Source organism: Cnephaeus nilssonii (assembly GCF_951640355.1).
Source record: "Cnephaeus nilssonii genome assembly, chromosome: 11".
NCBI classification, from domain to species: Eukaryota; Metazoa; Chordata; class Mammalia; order Chiroptera; family Vespertilionidae; genus Cnephaeus; species Cnephaeus nilssonii.
In genome coordinates, this window is record NC_137082.1 from 79011649 (window position 1) to 79025847 (window position 14199).

Here is a 14199-nt window from a genome sequence, read left to right on the forward strand (position 1 = left end):
TCCAGGAAAATCTATTTCCTGTCTAAACTTTCATTGTAAACTCTGGACATACTGTTATCTACCAATTTGATTGGTTTTCCTCAATACAAAACAGAGCCAGGCCCATAAGACCTTCACTTTTTAGCCATAACTTCTTTTTTAGTCTTCTATCATTACTTTAGTTATTTAAATGATAAGGACTTATCTTCATGTGAATAGTTTTCTTTTTAGACACTATTTAAAATCTGATCTTTTGAAAGTTTCTTGAATATTTAGTATCAAGAAGTCTTCTCGTGTTTACTGAAATCTTATCATAAAGAAAATATTAATGGTTGCTGTGTGTTTTTTTAATTAGATAGACAAAATGGAAATTTAAAAACTCTATTAAATATTATTAATTTCAGTAGTACCCATTCTCTTTAATCCAAGATCTGCAAATGTCTTGAACTATAATTTTAAAAATAAGTTCTTGTCACTTATGCAAATAACAGGAAAATTTAATTAACTCCTCTTACCCCTTGTATATAGGAGATAATTACAGTCAACATTCAGTTTGTTTTATGTACACTTTACCTCCTGACTATTTAAGGTAATAGATTTGAGTAATCTTCCTGAATTTCCTAATTAAACTTTTAATTTTATGAAGTGCATTTTTTAAATCCTTACAAGTTTCCTTTACAGGTATTAACTTTAAAAGAGCCATTCATTCCCTTTGCTATTTAAGAGGTACATTTTCTTGAAGCATTAATAGCCTCTTTTCAAAATACATGACTCTGTGAACTTGCAAAGCATAATAATGGTTTCATTGTTAGATACTGAATCTTTTATGCCTTATAATTAAGCAGTAATCCTGTTCCTTGAGAGTTTTCTTGTAAGAAGAATAGAAATACACTCTTCATTTGAAAGCAGCGAGGCATAGTTGACATTGGAATTCCAATAATGCCTGTAATGAAATGAAGAAAAGTGGGACTGGGTTTCCTATTAAAAGCAGGAGAGCACATTAAATAAACCACGTATGATGGCTGATAGCTTTTGATACTGGGATGTAGTGATTCATTAAAGGTGGCAGTTTTGAATCAAAGCTGATCAGATAGGTTATCTGCTCAAGTGCTGAGTACCATTAAGAATTATACTCATAACGAAACAAAGCATCACTTACATAATTAAATAAACCAAGGAAATTTTAGCTATACCTGTACGAATAAGGGTAGAATGGTGTTTGTCTAACAAATCAGAAAATAAATGGTAACTTTAGAATGAGAATAAAGCACAAAATGAAGTGCTTTGCTTAGTTGGACAGAGGCTATATACAGGGCAGATGGGGCAAAAGTAGGTTTGCAGTTGTGGGTATATGAAATACAGAGTTTATTCTTGTATTATGACTTATTAATCACTAGAGGCCCAGTGCATGATTGAATCATGCACGTGTAGGGTCCCCTACACGCTTTCGCTTTCGCTTTCGATCGCGGGGGAGCTAGGTGCCTGTCCGCTGGTGCACCAGGCCTTTCAGAAGCCTCCGAGGCCCAGAGGCCCCTTCTGTGCCACAACATAGCCATGGCGCAGATGCTGAGCTCACACCGCCGCTGGCAACGCGAGCTCAGCGTCCCGCCGGCCCAATCGGCCACCCCGGCCACCCCGAGTCCCGCCCCCCTGCGCCTCTTGGCCAATCATGGGCATAGCGAAGGTACGGTCAATTTGCATATGTGTCTATTATTAGGTAGGATTATTAGGTAGGATGGTATTATTTTCCATATGAACAACTGTAAACCCACCTTTTCCCCACCCTGTATTTAGTTGAAGGCAGTAAAATCCTTAACAGAAGTTGATCATGGACTTTTCACCAAATTCTAGACAATTCAAAGATAGCCTAGTCCCTTGAACCTTAAGAGATTAGGAGATGCCTCTGTTTTTATATTGTTCATTAGGTTCAACTTGTAGGGGAGGTCATATGGTATTTGTCTTTCTCTGACTGGCTTATTTCGTGTAGCATCGTAATCTCCAGGTCTATCCATGCTCTCGCAAAATAAAAACAGAGGCATGGATACATGGAACAGACTCACAGCTGTCAGGGAGGAGGGAGAGAACTGGATGAAAGAAGGCAAAGGGATTAGCCAAAGAATGTACATGCATAACCCATAGACACAGACTACAGAGTGGTGATGGCCAGAGGGAAGGAGGGGTGGGGCTAGGCGGAGGTGGGCAAAGTGGGGGAATGGGGACATCTGTCATAGAGTCAACAATAAAAATAAAGTTAGAGAGAGATTAGGAGATGATGCTTTCCCAGGGAATACTGCAATTATCAAATCTTATTCTAAAACTAGTTTTTTATCTTTTTGGAATCATGGACTTCATTTGGGAATTTGGTGAACTCAGGATTTTCCAAAAACTTGATTTCATTGTGTTTAGAGACCTCTGGAGCCTATTTTGGAATTCTGAAATGTGTTTTTCAATCATGAGTAATACACAAAACTGTTTTAAACAGAAATGAAACCCCCTGTGTTGACATATTGTATTTTATAATCTTAAATATGTACCACATAAAACCTGGTATTAACTTCTTGTACATGTTCTCTTACATAACTAAAAAACAGATTTATGAATTAAATCATGTTACAAACTTGCAAAATTTAATCTAGCAACATTAATATGACAACAGTAAATTGAAGTTGTCACTTGCAGTGTGACGATGGTACAGATAATATAGTGGAAGTTTGAGTTCAGAGTGTTGTTAATATATCCCATGTGAATATTCTTATACCACTTTTCTCTACTTGAACCTACTTCATAACCTCCATTGTTCAAGATGCTGCCACGTAATTTCAAGGTAGAACTAATCCTGCTTCTGTTAGTATCAGCCTGCAACAATTAAAGTTGCCTTGCTGTTGGATACTAACTCAGTCAAGAACACTGAAATAACACTAAAGTACTACTACTAAGGTAGCATCCAGAAGATCCAGATTTGGCCTCTTTCCTTATTATTATTTTTTAATACTCACCCAAGGATATGTTTCTATTGATTATAGGGAGAGAGAGAAATATCATGTGAGAGAGAAACATCTATGGGTTGCCTCACTGGGAATCGATCCCACAGCCTTTTAGTGTACAGGACAATGCTTCATCCAACTGAGCTACCAGGCCATGGAGGCCTTTTTTGTTTTTATTATAGACTAGAGGCCCAGTGCACAACATTTGTGCACTGGGAGGGGGGTCCCTCAGTCTGGCCTGTTCCCTCTCACAGTCCGGGACCCCTCAGGGAGATGTCTGCCTGCAGTGGAGGCGGGAGAGGCTCCCGCCACCATCGCTGCGCTCACCAGCCGTGAGCCCGGCTTCTGGCTGAGTAGCACTCCCCCTGTGGGAGCGCACTGACCACCCCGGGGCAGCTCCTGTGTTGAGCACCTGCCCCCTGGTGGTCAGTGTGTGTCATAGTGACCGGTCATTCTGCCATTTGGTCGATTTGCATATTAGACTTTTATTATATAGGATCTTCATGGAAACAAAGACAAGAAATTTTAAAACAAAACAACCCATTATAAGAACTTGCAGATTTCTAGAAGAAAATTCTCACATCAACAATGTTATTGAAAGTTGTCTAAGCTGTAAATGTGAAATTGAGCTGACTTTGGTTAAATAAATGCAAAATAGCCACATTGAATCTCCATTATCCCAGGTTTTAGAACTATAACAAAAATAAATGAAACAGGGTTTTTTATTATAAGACTCCTAATGGTTCTTTAACAGTTTAGTGTGGAGAAGAAAGATAAGTAAATAATTTTAATATACACCTAGCTGAAATATTTGAAAAGAAATAGTAGCATCCCTGCCTTATACAACTTCTTGTAAATCACAGCATGTTTATGAATTCTATAGTGAAGCATTCTCTAAAGCAGCGGACTACTGGTGGTCCGTGAGGTCCAAAAGGTTGGCGACCGCTGCTCTCAAGTGAACGATCCTATTCTTACATGCCTGGTCTGTGTGTCTTCATGGGCAGTGCCGCTGTATTCAGCTCTTGGCCGACATGAACACTGTGTTTGGTTTCTTAGTCTGCAGGTAATGAGTGACACAGATTAGTTGGAAATGTTTCAGATGAAGCTAACAGTATAATGTGAAATATAAGGGGTTTTTTTGGCAGGGGATTGTGACTCCGTCCTAGAAATACTTAAAAGAAATGGTCTTCTGCTATATGAAGGGTAGCTCGCTTAAATGTTAGCATGAGAAACTTGCTACAAGATACTTATTTATACTAACATCTTAAAGAAGTTGTTCAGGCTTTGCTAACTGGATTATGGAGATCTAAAAGTAGAATTTAAAATTTTAATATTACTGTGGGATGATTTTAAGCATAATTTTAGCTGGATGAATGTGAGTTTAATGAACTAAGATATTCTCTGAAGGCTGCTCCCAAGCCTGGGATTAGAGGTTCATCAATTCAATAGACTTTGTCATGAACTGATAGTCTTTATGAAGAGAAACCACTTTACCGAATGTATGACATAATCCACTTCCTAGTTCCTTAAGATAATTATGGAAACAAATGTGTTTCTTATCAACACCTAGGCAAACTCTTCCACATAGACTTTGGATATATCTTGGGTCGGGATCCGAAGCCTCTTCCTCCTCCAATGAAGCTGAATAAAGAGATGGTGGAAGGCATGGGGGGCACGCAAAGCGAGCAGTACCAGGAGTTCCGGAAGCAGTGCTACACGGCTTTCCTCCACCTGCGAAGGTAAGTGGGTTTGCTCGGCAGAGAGGATTTTGGTAAATTCATTTCATAGAGCAAGAAAAATAGAGCTGTTCAAACATCTACTTTAGAAAGTTCCGTTTTCACTATTTCTACTTACTTGCCTCCTTTTCTTCCTTCGCCTTCTCTAGTAAGGCTGCTAGTCTTACTCGGCTGTTGAAACTAATTTCATCAGGATATACAGGTGTACCTATTGCCATTTTTGCTCCTAGCATCTTTGGCATAGCTGACCATGTCTCTGTTTCTAACAACCTTTCTTATACTTGGTGTAGCCCTCTCTCCTGTTTTCTTTGTTCCTTACTGGTCACTTCTTTGCTGGTTCCTGTCCTCTTCTGTCTACCTCTGCACAATGAATGTCTACGGTTTTCATTATCAGTCTATGGATTCTGATCTTTTTTCTCTTAACTCCCTCCGTAAGCATTTAATCCAGCCTTGTAACTTTAAATAGGCTCCAAATGCTGATGACATCAAACTAATCCCGTCAGCCCTGATAGCTCCTCTGAGTTATACCTAACTGCCTACTTGATATCGTTGCTGTGAATTTAGTAGGCATCTCAGACTCAGTATGTTTAAAATGGAATTCCTGATTCCCTGCCCTGTTCTTCATTCATTATTATTTTGATGGGTACCACCTTCCCATTTCTAAGGCTAAATCCTTGGTGAGATTCAGTCCCTGTTCTCTCTCCCCACCTCCACATGTGTGTCACCCACTCCATCCCCAGAATATAGCTCAATCACTTCCGTATTGTTTCTCTTCCCCCTGGAGTCTGTGAAAATCCCCTGCCTCCATTGTTATTCGCCACAAGGTGGCCAATGTGAAATGCATATCTGAGTGTGCTGTTCCACTCTTTAAACTCAGTGACTTCTCGGTGCATTTAGAGTAAAATCATATTTCCTTAAGGTGACTCCCTACCCCATCAATCTCTGATCGTTTCTTTTTTACTTTATTTTTTAAATCTTGTATCAGTCACCCAGGTATGACATTATTTTCTTAAACAGTTCATTGTATGAGCTCCCAACCTCCTCCAAATGTGAGCTTCGTGAATGTAGGAGCCTTGATTGTTCAGTTCACCACTATGTCCTTCGTGTCTAGAGCAGTGCATAGAGTGAGTGCTCGGTAAATATTAGTTGGTTGAATGAATAAAACTATTTGAGTAGAAGTAAAATGACATCTGTGATATGCTTTTTATCAGTTACCACAAGGAAACCAGTAACTTCAAGCTAAGTTAAAACTGTTTTGATATCACCATATTTTTTTTTTCCCACAGAGAATCAATGAGTTAGGGCCTAATTTTATGAGAAGATTATATCAAGGTAGAAATTTTCATTATAGTCCCTCTTGGCTTTCATGAGCAATATAAAATATTTATATTAGGTAATTTGAGGTTTATGTGTATAGTCATTTTTGTCTTTAGTTCCATTATCATTACAGTTCCAGTAGTAAATGGTTTTTATGTCACAGGTTGAGCTTTTTCACACTATGGATAGGCAGATGGCTGAAATGAGGATTCTGCACCTCCTGCTTCCTGGCCTCCGTGTCCTAGAGAGGACAGTGCAGGGCACCTGTGTTGGCCCTTCTCCTGAGAGCAGCTAGACACCTGTATCACCTGCAACCAAAGCTGTCTTACTCACACCCACCTCCAAAGGCTAATCTCAACCTCCTTTCATCACTAGAGTGCTGAGGGGCCACTGAGAGCATGGCTGTTCCAGGAGGGGGTCTGGGGCAGGAGGTGGATTGTGCCTCTGTGCACTCATTTGCCCCGTCCCCCGGGCTCCACCCCTGGATGAGCATGTGGAATAGTAGCACTCCTTCTCTTTGTTTGGAGTAAGGTGCAAGTTTGAGGATTGGTGAGGATAAACCTGTAGTTCCTGTTGGGGTCAGCATAATCCAAAGATGATGATATTTTAGTATCTTGCCCATTTTTAATACTGTAGAGTACTAGCTGTTTTCTCCTTCATTTAGCATTGCTTCTATTCAGCCCAGTCACTGTGGTTTCTAAAGTGGTGATTCATGTCCCTCGAGGGTATCCCGAATGGTTAGTGGGATGGCAGTGTTTCCCTGGCACTGAGGTGGTCTTAGAATGGCAGGTCCTTGTCATCATTTAGCAAAGGCAGATCTTCATTGCTTAGTCAAATGCTAATTAGGTATAAAATGGATTCTCTTACACCCCATTAAAAAGAATGTACTCCCTAAAAACTGAAGAAAAAAAAGTCATTATTAGGTGATTACTCCAAAAGTTGGTTCCATAGTGTAGGGCCTGGAAATGGCATTATATCAAGACCCCAGAGTAAGGTATTTTCGAGGCTTGCTTTTCATTGAGACAGCTGGTGAATTGTCTCACATTCCGTTTTCCTCCGGGGTAACAGTAATTGTTATAGAGATCCAGGTACCACTATTTCTAGGAGTGTTTTTTATATGAGAAGAACTGCAAAATTCTAACGAATTGCCATTTTTTCCCCAATCACCCTTAGGTATTCTAATCTAATTTTGAACTTATTTTCCTTGATGGTGGATGCAAACATTCCAGATATTGCTCTTGAACCAGATAAAACTGTGAAAAAGGTAATTTCTATACATCCTCGCACATCGCAGTCTACTTTTCATATATGAAAGATTTAACAACCCATTTCCCCTTGTTTTCTCGGCTCCTAGATTCTTAAGTAACAAATTTTAAGACAGAGACCTTGTGGATAATTTTCTGCATATTCCAGAACACAGCAGCCTCTCAGCTCTGCCCCCTCCCTGCTCTGCCCCCTCCCAGTTCATACCCACAGTCACAAGAATAGGTCACTGTATTTGGAGAGAAAGCTTTCTACCGCAGCCCTTACTCTCTGTCCTAAAAAGTTTAGCTCTTCTTTAATATCCTAATAGGGTACCTGGTTCCTGGGACTCCCAGGCTGAGCATGCTAGGCTCAGAAGCAAAATACTCCAATAGCATATAGGAGAAATCAACCATTCTTTGTCCTTCCCACCCATACCTATGGTCACAGGGGTTTCTACTATATCAGGAGAGCAGAGACCTGCTTCTTCACTCGGCCTGCAAAGAGAAGAACACAGGAAGGCCATCATGTAGATGAGCAGTTATTCCAAGCTCTTACTGTGAGTTTCAGCAAGAGATGGAAGGAAGGGTAGTGGATTTGAAGATTTTTATTCAAATCAATTTCTGACTCTTTATTCATGGAGAGGAAGGGGTGTGTATGTAAAGCACTTTATTTACCCAAAAATAACACAAGATGATCTTAAATATCAGTATGATTATCAGTATTCAACTTCAAAGAAAGATAGTATAGCTTTTTTAACTTGAATTATAAAGTTTCTAAAGGGCACGAGCAGTGTCAGTGATGGAATTTCTCTGGTGGTGGAAAATAGTAATTGGCACCAAGAGCCCTGAGTTCTGACATAACTGGTCCTTTCTTCTCTCTTTCTAAAACCAATCAATCAATAAAAAGATTTTTTAAAAGAGCATATAGCAAAAACAGTAAACTTCCAACCTCAAATGAACAGTTTTCAGAACTACTTATAAGTCACAAATTATTTCTTTGGCATAGAAATAGCTCATACTGCATTGTATTGTCTACATCCATTTAATTCTGTATCTTTGAAATACACCTGGTTCTCTTTGTTCAGAAGACTAACAGACTGTGGCCTTGTAGGTGCAGGATAAATTCCGCCTGGACCTGTCGGACGAGGAGGCGGTGCATTACATGCAGAGTCTGATTGACGAGAGTGTCCACGCGCTGTTTGCTGCGGTGGTGGAGCAGATTCACAAGTTTGCCCAGGTCAGTTCCCTGAGGGAAGCGTGCTTCTCCCGCTTCTCCGCCTGCTGCCCAGAGTCCTCATGGAGCCACACTCCTCATGCCAGCTCCTGTCTCTTCTGGGATGTTTTGGGGGTTCAAGCCTTTTTGGATATTTCACCGGTCATCTGACATGAACATGTTTCATGTACAGTTAACTCTCAAACATCCCACTTACATTTTCTTTCATTCTGTAGCGGAATGTCAACATGGGTGTCTTCGTCCTTTGTGGTCAGTGATGATTATAAGCCCTTCTTGCAAATGATTTTGGGTTTAATGGAGGCCGTGGCAACTGAGACTTAACACTTGTTAAGTTTTGGTGAATGGTGAAGTTTTAGGGAAGGATTTTGAGGCTGAGAAAAGCAATGCATATCACACACTGAAAAGGTGTATCCGTAGACTTGCTGTTAGCAACATCTTTCATACAAATGTCTAATGAGGGAAGACCTTTCCATACTAGCTGATGCTGATAAACCTCAGATTTAAAACCCGTTTTAATTATGGATTTCATAATGATGATTAGGAAAATGGTTAGCAAACAGAAAAATTAGGCTTCTTTCCTCTCCACCCTCACATGCCTCTCCTTGTGAACTCCTTCCTGACTTCTTCTTTTTTTTTTTTTTCCAATTTTTTTATTAAGGTATTATATGTGTACATATCTTACCATTGCCCTCCCCACACCCCACTCCCATATATGCACCCACCCCCCAGAGTTTTGCATCCATTGGTTATGCTTATATGCATGCATACAAGTCCTTTGATTGATCTCTTATCTCCCCCACCTCTCCCTAACCTTCCCCTTGTACTTTGACAGTCTGTTTGATGCTTTACTGTCTCTGTATCTATCTTTTTGTTCAAGTTTATAATGTTCTTTATTATCCATAAATGAGTGAGATCATGTGGTATTTTTCTTTCATTGACTGACTTATTTCACTTAACATAATGTTCTCCAATTCCTCCCAGGTTGCTGCAAATGATGAGAATTCCTTCTTTTTTATGGCAGCATAGTATTCCATTGTGTAGATGTACCACAGTTTTCTGATCCAGTCATCTGCTGACGGGCACCTAGGCTGTTTCCAAATCTTAGCTATGGTGAATTGTGCTGCTATGAACATAGGGGTGCATATATCCTTTCTAATTGGTGTTTCTAGTTTCTTCGGATATATTCCCAGGAGTGGGATTACTGGGTCAAATGGGAGTTCCATTTTCAGTTTTTTGAGGAAACTCCATACTGTTCTCCACAGTGGCTGCACCAGTCTGCAATCCCACCAGCAGTGCACGAGGGTTCCTTTTTCTCCGCATCCTCGCCAACACTTGTCGTTTGTTGATTTGTTGATGATAGCCATTCTGACAGGTGTGAGATGGTACCGCATTGTTGTTTTGATTTGCATCTCTCGGATAATTAGTGACGTTGAGCATGTTTTCATGTGTCTCTTGGCCTTCCTTCTGTCTTCTTTTGAAAAGATTCTATTTAGGTCTGTTGCCCATTTTTTTATTGGATCATGTATCTTCCTTTTATTAAGTTGTATAAGCTGCCTGTAGATGTTGGAGATTAAACCTTTATCAGTGATGCCATTTGCAAATATGTTCTCCCATGCAGTGGGCCTTCTTGTTGTTTTGTTGATGGTTTCTTTTGCTGTGAAAAAGCTTTTTATTTTGATGTAGTCCCATTTGTTAATTTTCTCTTTAGCTTCCATTGCCCTAGGGGCAGTGTCAGTGAAGAATTTCTTTTGGCATATGTCTGACATTTTGCTGCCTGTGGATTGCTCTAGTATTTTTATGGTTTCCCGTCTTATGTTTAAGTCCTGTATCCATTTTGAGTTTATTTTTGTGTATGGCGTAAGTTGGTGATCAAGCTTCATTTTTTTGCATGTATCTGTCCAATTTTCCCAACACCATTTATTGAAGAGACTATCTTTATTCCATTGTATGTTCATGCCTCCTTTGTCAAATATTAATTGAGCATAGTGGTTTGGGTCAATATCTGGATTCTCTATTCTGTTCCATCCTTCCTGACTTCTTAACACAGTTACTAATACTTCTAATTTTCCAAGCTCAAAGCCTGTCTGCTTGGACTTCCCCCTCACCCAGTGTCCACTGTGTCATCAAAGCCTATTTGGGTCTTTAATCATTTCTTTAATTTTCCGTTTCTATAATTTCTGAGATGAAGGGGGAGAGAGAGAGAGAAACATCAATGATGAGAGAGAATCATTTATTGGCTGCCTCCTGCAGGACCCCCCTCTTCCCCCAGAGGGGATTGAGCCCACATGTGCCCTGACCAGGAATCAAACCATGACTTCCTGGTTCATAGGTCGACCCCCAACCACTGAACCATGCTACAGAAGACTGTTTTTTTAAAGGACTAGAATAAGCCTAAGGGTTTGTTTTTTTTCTGTGAAAAGAATGTGTTTATCTCTTTCTAAGCATCTTATAAATCTATAACTATAGTTTATCTTTCTTTGTGAACATTGAAGCTAATTATTTTTCTCTTTGTTTCTTTATGTTTTTCATTTTTATAGTACTGGAGAAAATGAAACTGGGTTTGGTCCCCCAAGAAGCAGCCTGTGTATAATGAAGACTTCAAAGTAACAAGCAAGCAAGAATGTTTAATCTTCCAGATACTGTATATCCTAAATGTTACATGGTGTCTGAATCCCTTGGATGGCAGTGCTTAAATATGTTCTTGAAGGTTTTTGTTTTAAAATATTGTATATATTTATTTTCAAATGTACACATTGTTAATAACCTAGGACATGAGAAGTTAATTCTAAGCTCATGTACATATATATGAGAGTTTGGGAGGAATTTTATGCTCTGTAACTAGAGGCCTGGTGCACGACATTCGTGCACTGGGTGGGGGCAGGGGTCCCTCAGCCCAGCCTGTGCCCTCTTGCAGTCTGGGACCCCTTGCTCCTTACTGCCTGCCTCCAGCAGAGGCAGGAGAGGCTCCTGCCACCGCCGCTGTGCTCACCAGCCATGAGCCAGCTGAGCGGCATTCCCCCTGTGGGAGTGCACTGAGCACCAGGGGGCAGCTCCTGTGTTGAGCGTCTACCCCCCTGGTGGTCAGTGCGTGTCATAGTGACTGGTTGTTCCACCCTTCTGTCGATTTGCATATTAGCCTTTTATTATATAGGATAGTAAAACATTATAGTCTTTGAGTTTGAAATGTCCTTTTTTTCCGTCATCTCATCACATCGGGAGAGCAGTTATATGAATTTGGATTAATTGTCTCAGTTTAGAAGTTTTTTTGTTTTGTCTATCTCTCCCTTCTTCCCTTCTGTCCACAGTATTTGATTTTGCCTAATTCACAATACTTAACCCTTTGCACTCGCTTGCTTTTTTCTCGATTCCTTTATTCTACTCGGGATTTAATTTTTTAAATACCCCAGATTTTACAAAGCGCGGCAGTAGAATAAAAAACTGGAGTTTCTTTTCATACAAGCTTATTTATTTGGATTTTTTTATATTTCAAATTATTGATACATTCAAAGAGTAATTTTAATCTCGATGCTAACCGTGTCGAATCACACTCGATATCCGAGTGCAAAAGGTTAAAGATTTACATGTTATAGCTCATTCTTTTACAGTTCATTTTAAATAAGACATTCATAAATATTGGTTTTGGGTTGTTGTTTTTTAAACTATAGTTCTCAGTTCTCCTAGGTTGTATATACTTAAAGTAGGATATGAAAATGTAGCCAAAAGGTAATCTGCAGCAGCCTTCAGTATGGAGCCCAAAATATTTTTACATGTACATTTAAGCATAAACTATCTTTCTGAAGTAAATCTTGTTTGATTCAGCTTAATTTTTAGATGACTTTTGAAATAGCTCCCCTAGAACTGTTAATATATCTTCTCTGATTTTAACCAAGTGATTTTTTTGTCTTTTAAGACTAGAAGTCCCACTAATCCATCTAGCTTTTTTGCCTCATGCAACTTTGAGAAAAAGGAATAATCAAAAAATGAGAAGAGCAATGCAGTAATAATCCTTACAAATTAACATGTGCATAGTCAGGTGACTTTGTTTTGGAAGGAAAAGAATAGTTTATTCTCTCGGTGCTAAATAAATATTAAATATCAAATGACAGAGGAGATTAAGAAGGTTTACTTAAGACACCGTTTCAGAGAATGCCATTAATTATAATGTTTATTTCTCCCTAAATTCTCATCTGTGAGTTTGTCTCTAGAGTGGGGTTACCAGCTAGAAAGGAAGCATGTAATTAGGAGACATCCTAGAGGCACATGGTCTGTGCTTTCTATAAAGTACACGTGCAGATTAGAAACATGGTAAAGATGAAAAGTCCTTGGCATAGCTTCATATGAGAGTTTATGCCCAAACTAATAGGCAAGCTCCATCCTCTCTCTTGCCTTTTTCTTGCTTTACATATTTAAATCATTTTTGTTGCCTACAAGCTTTTAACTTACCTCTATTCTTGTTTTAGTCCTATTTCTATTGGCATCTCCTCCAAAATTTTCTCAAAACAACCCTGTTAAAAGTGACCTCTCCAACCTTTTGAATTCTTGTAATTCTTTAGTTACAGCTTTTTAATTGGCACTTGGTAAAGTGGGGCGTTTTGTTAAATATGCATCTCCTTTAGAGGAGATAAGTGAAGGGACAGAGGAAAGAGGATGTTGGGTAAAGGGATGATTTTTTTTTTTAACATACACAATAAGAGAGCCATAAGATGATGGTGATGAGTCAAAAGAAGGAAGAATAATACTGCAAAGGGGTCTGTAACTAACGGAGTGAAACCTCCCAGGTGAGAAGGCATGCCATCTCTGTCTGAGACAATCAGAGAGTTTTGTTGTAGATGGGAAGATGAGTTCTGGATCACCATCCATCCACCTTCTCTCCTGTAGACCTCTCCCTTACTGCCTGGCTAATATCGTTTCTGACCCTTCAAACCTTGGGAGACTAGGAGGGAGGAGAGTAAGGGGCCTGGAAAGTCATTCCCTGAAAAGTACTGCCCTGACATAGCTTTAATGTTCTGCCCACTAAGTGTTTGTGGCTGTTTCTAGAGCGTGCATGCTTGGGTGGGCTTTTAGAGGCTCCCGTAGGGACTACCAGTGACCAGTGACTTTCTCTGGTCAGCTGCCTTGCCCTCAGTCCTTCTCTTTGGCAGTTTGTTTCAAAAACACTTTGTTTGCTGGAACCCTCCAGCCTCCCTGGCAGTTTTTTGCGTGGGACTTTACGTAGTTCTAGCCCAGCTTTCTCTCCTGTGTTGGCCACCTCTAGTCCATGAAAAATTCTTAAGCATTTTTTGCCGCACCAAAGCAGTGACTCTGTCTTACTCTTCCTCCAAAGTCATACACTGACTACCTCTTGTCCTCCGAGTTTCCTAGAATGGAGCGAGACACCGGCCCCCTGAGCACTCTCCTTACGCACAGGACCCAGAGAGACTTTACCTGTCTTTCATCTCCTTAAAACGTAGTTCTAGGCCTGGGTTAGGAGAAGCCAGACCACAGGAGAAGCTGACTGAGAAACACAGCTGGGCTTAGAATCTCTTCATCCCTCCAATCCTGAGTAAATGTCCTTGAACTAAGGACATTTCTTCTCTCCCCTTTTCCTTTGTAGTTCCCCTGAGCAAGCCACTCCAGAGACCCCCTAGACACGTAAAATGAGGATAATAATAGTCCCTACCTCATAGTGTCGTGTGAAGGTTAAATGAGTTAATGCACGTAAAGCA

The 14199-nt window shown here is 40.0% G+C and overlaps 1 protein-coding gene across 1 annotated transcript in view; it reads left to right on the plus strand.

Annotated features, from left to right (window-relative positions):
- Window positions 1-11667, plus strand: part of PIK3C3 (phosphatidylinositol 3-kinase catalytic subunit type 3) — a 79008-nt gene extending 67341 nt beyond the window's left edge. The window contains exons 22-25 of the mRNA XM_079783958.1: window positions 4534-4702; window positions 7190-7280; window positions 8372-8497; window positions 11032-11667. Of these exons, the coding sequence (XP_079640084.1) occupies window positions 4534-4702; window positions 7190-7280; window positions 8372-8497; window positions 11032-11046 (401 nt within the window). The 3' untranslated portion in view covers window positions 11047-11667. The remainder of the gene's footprint in view (window positions 1-4533; window positions 4703-7189; window positions 7281-8371; window positions 8498-11031) is intronic.
- Window positions 11668-14199: the final 2532 nt, after the last annotated feature.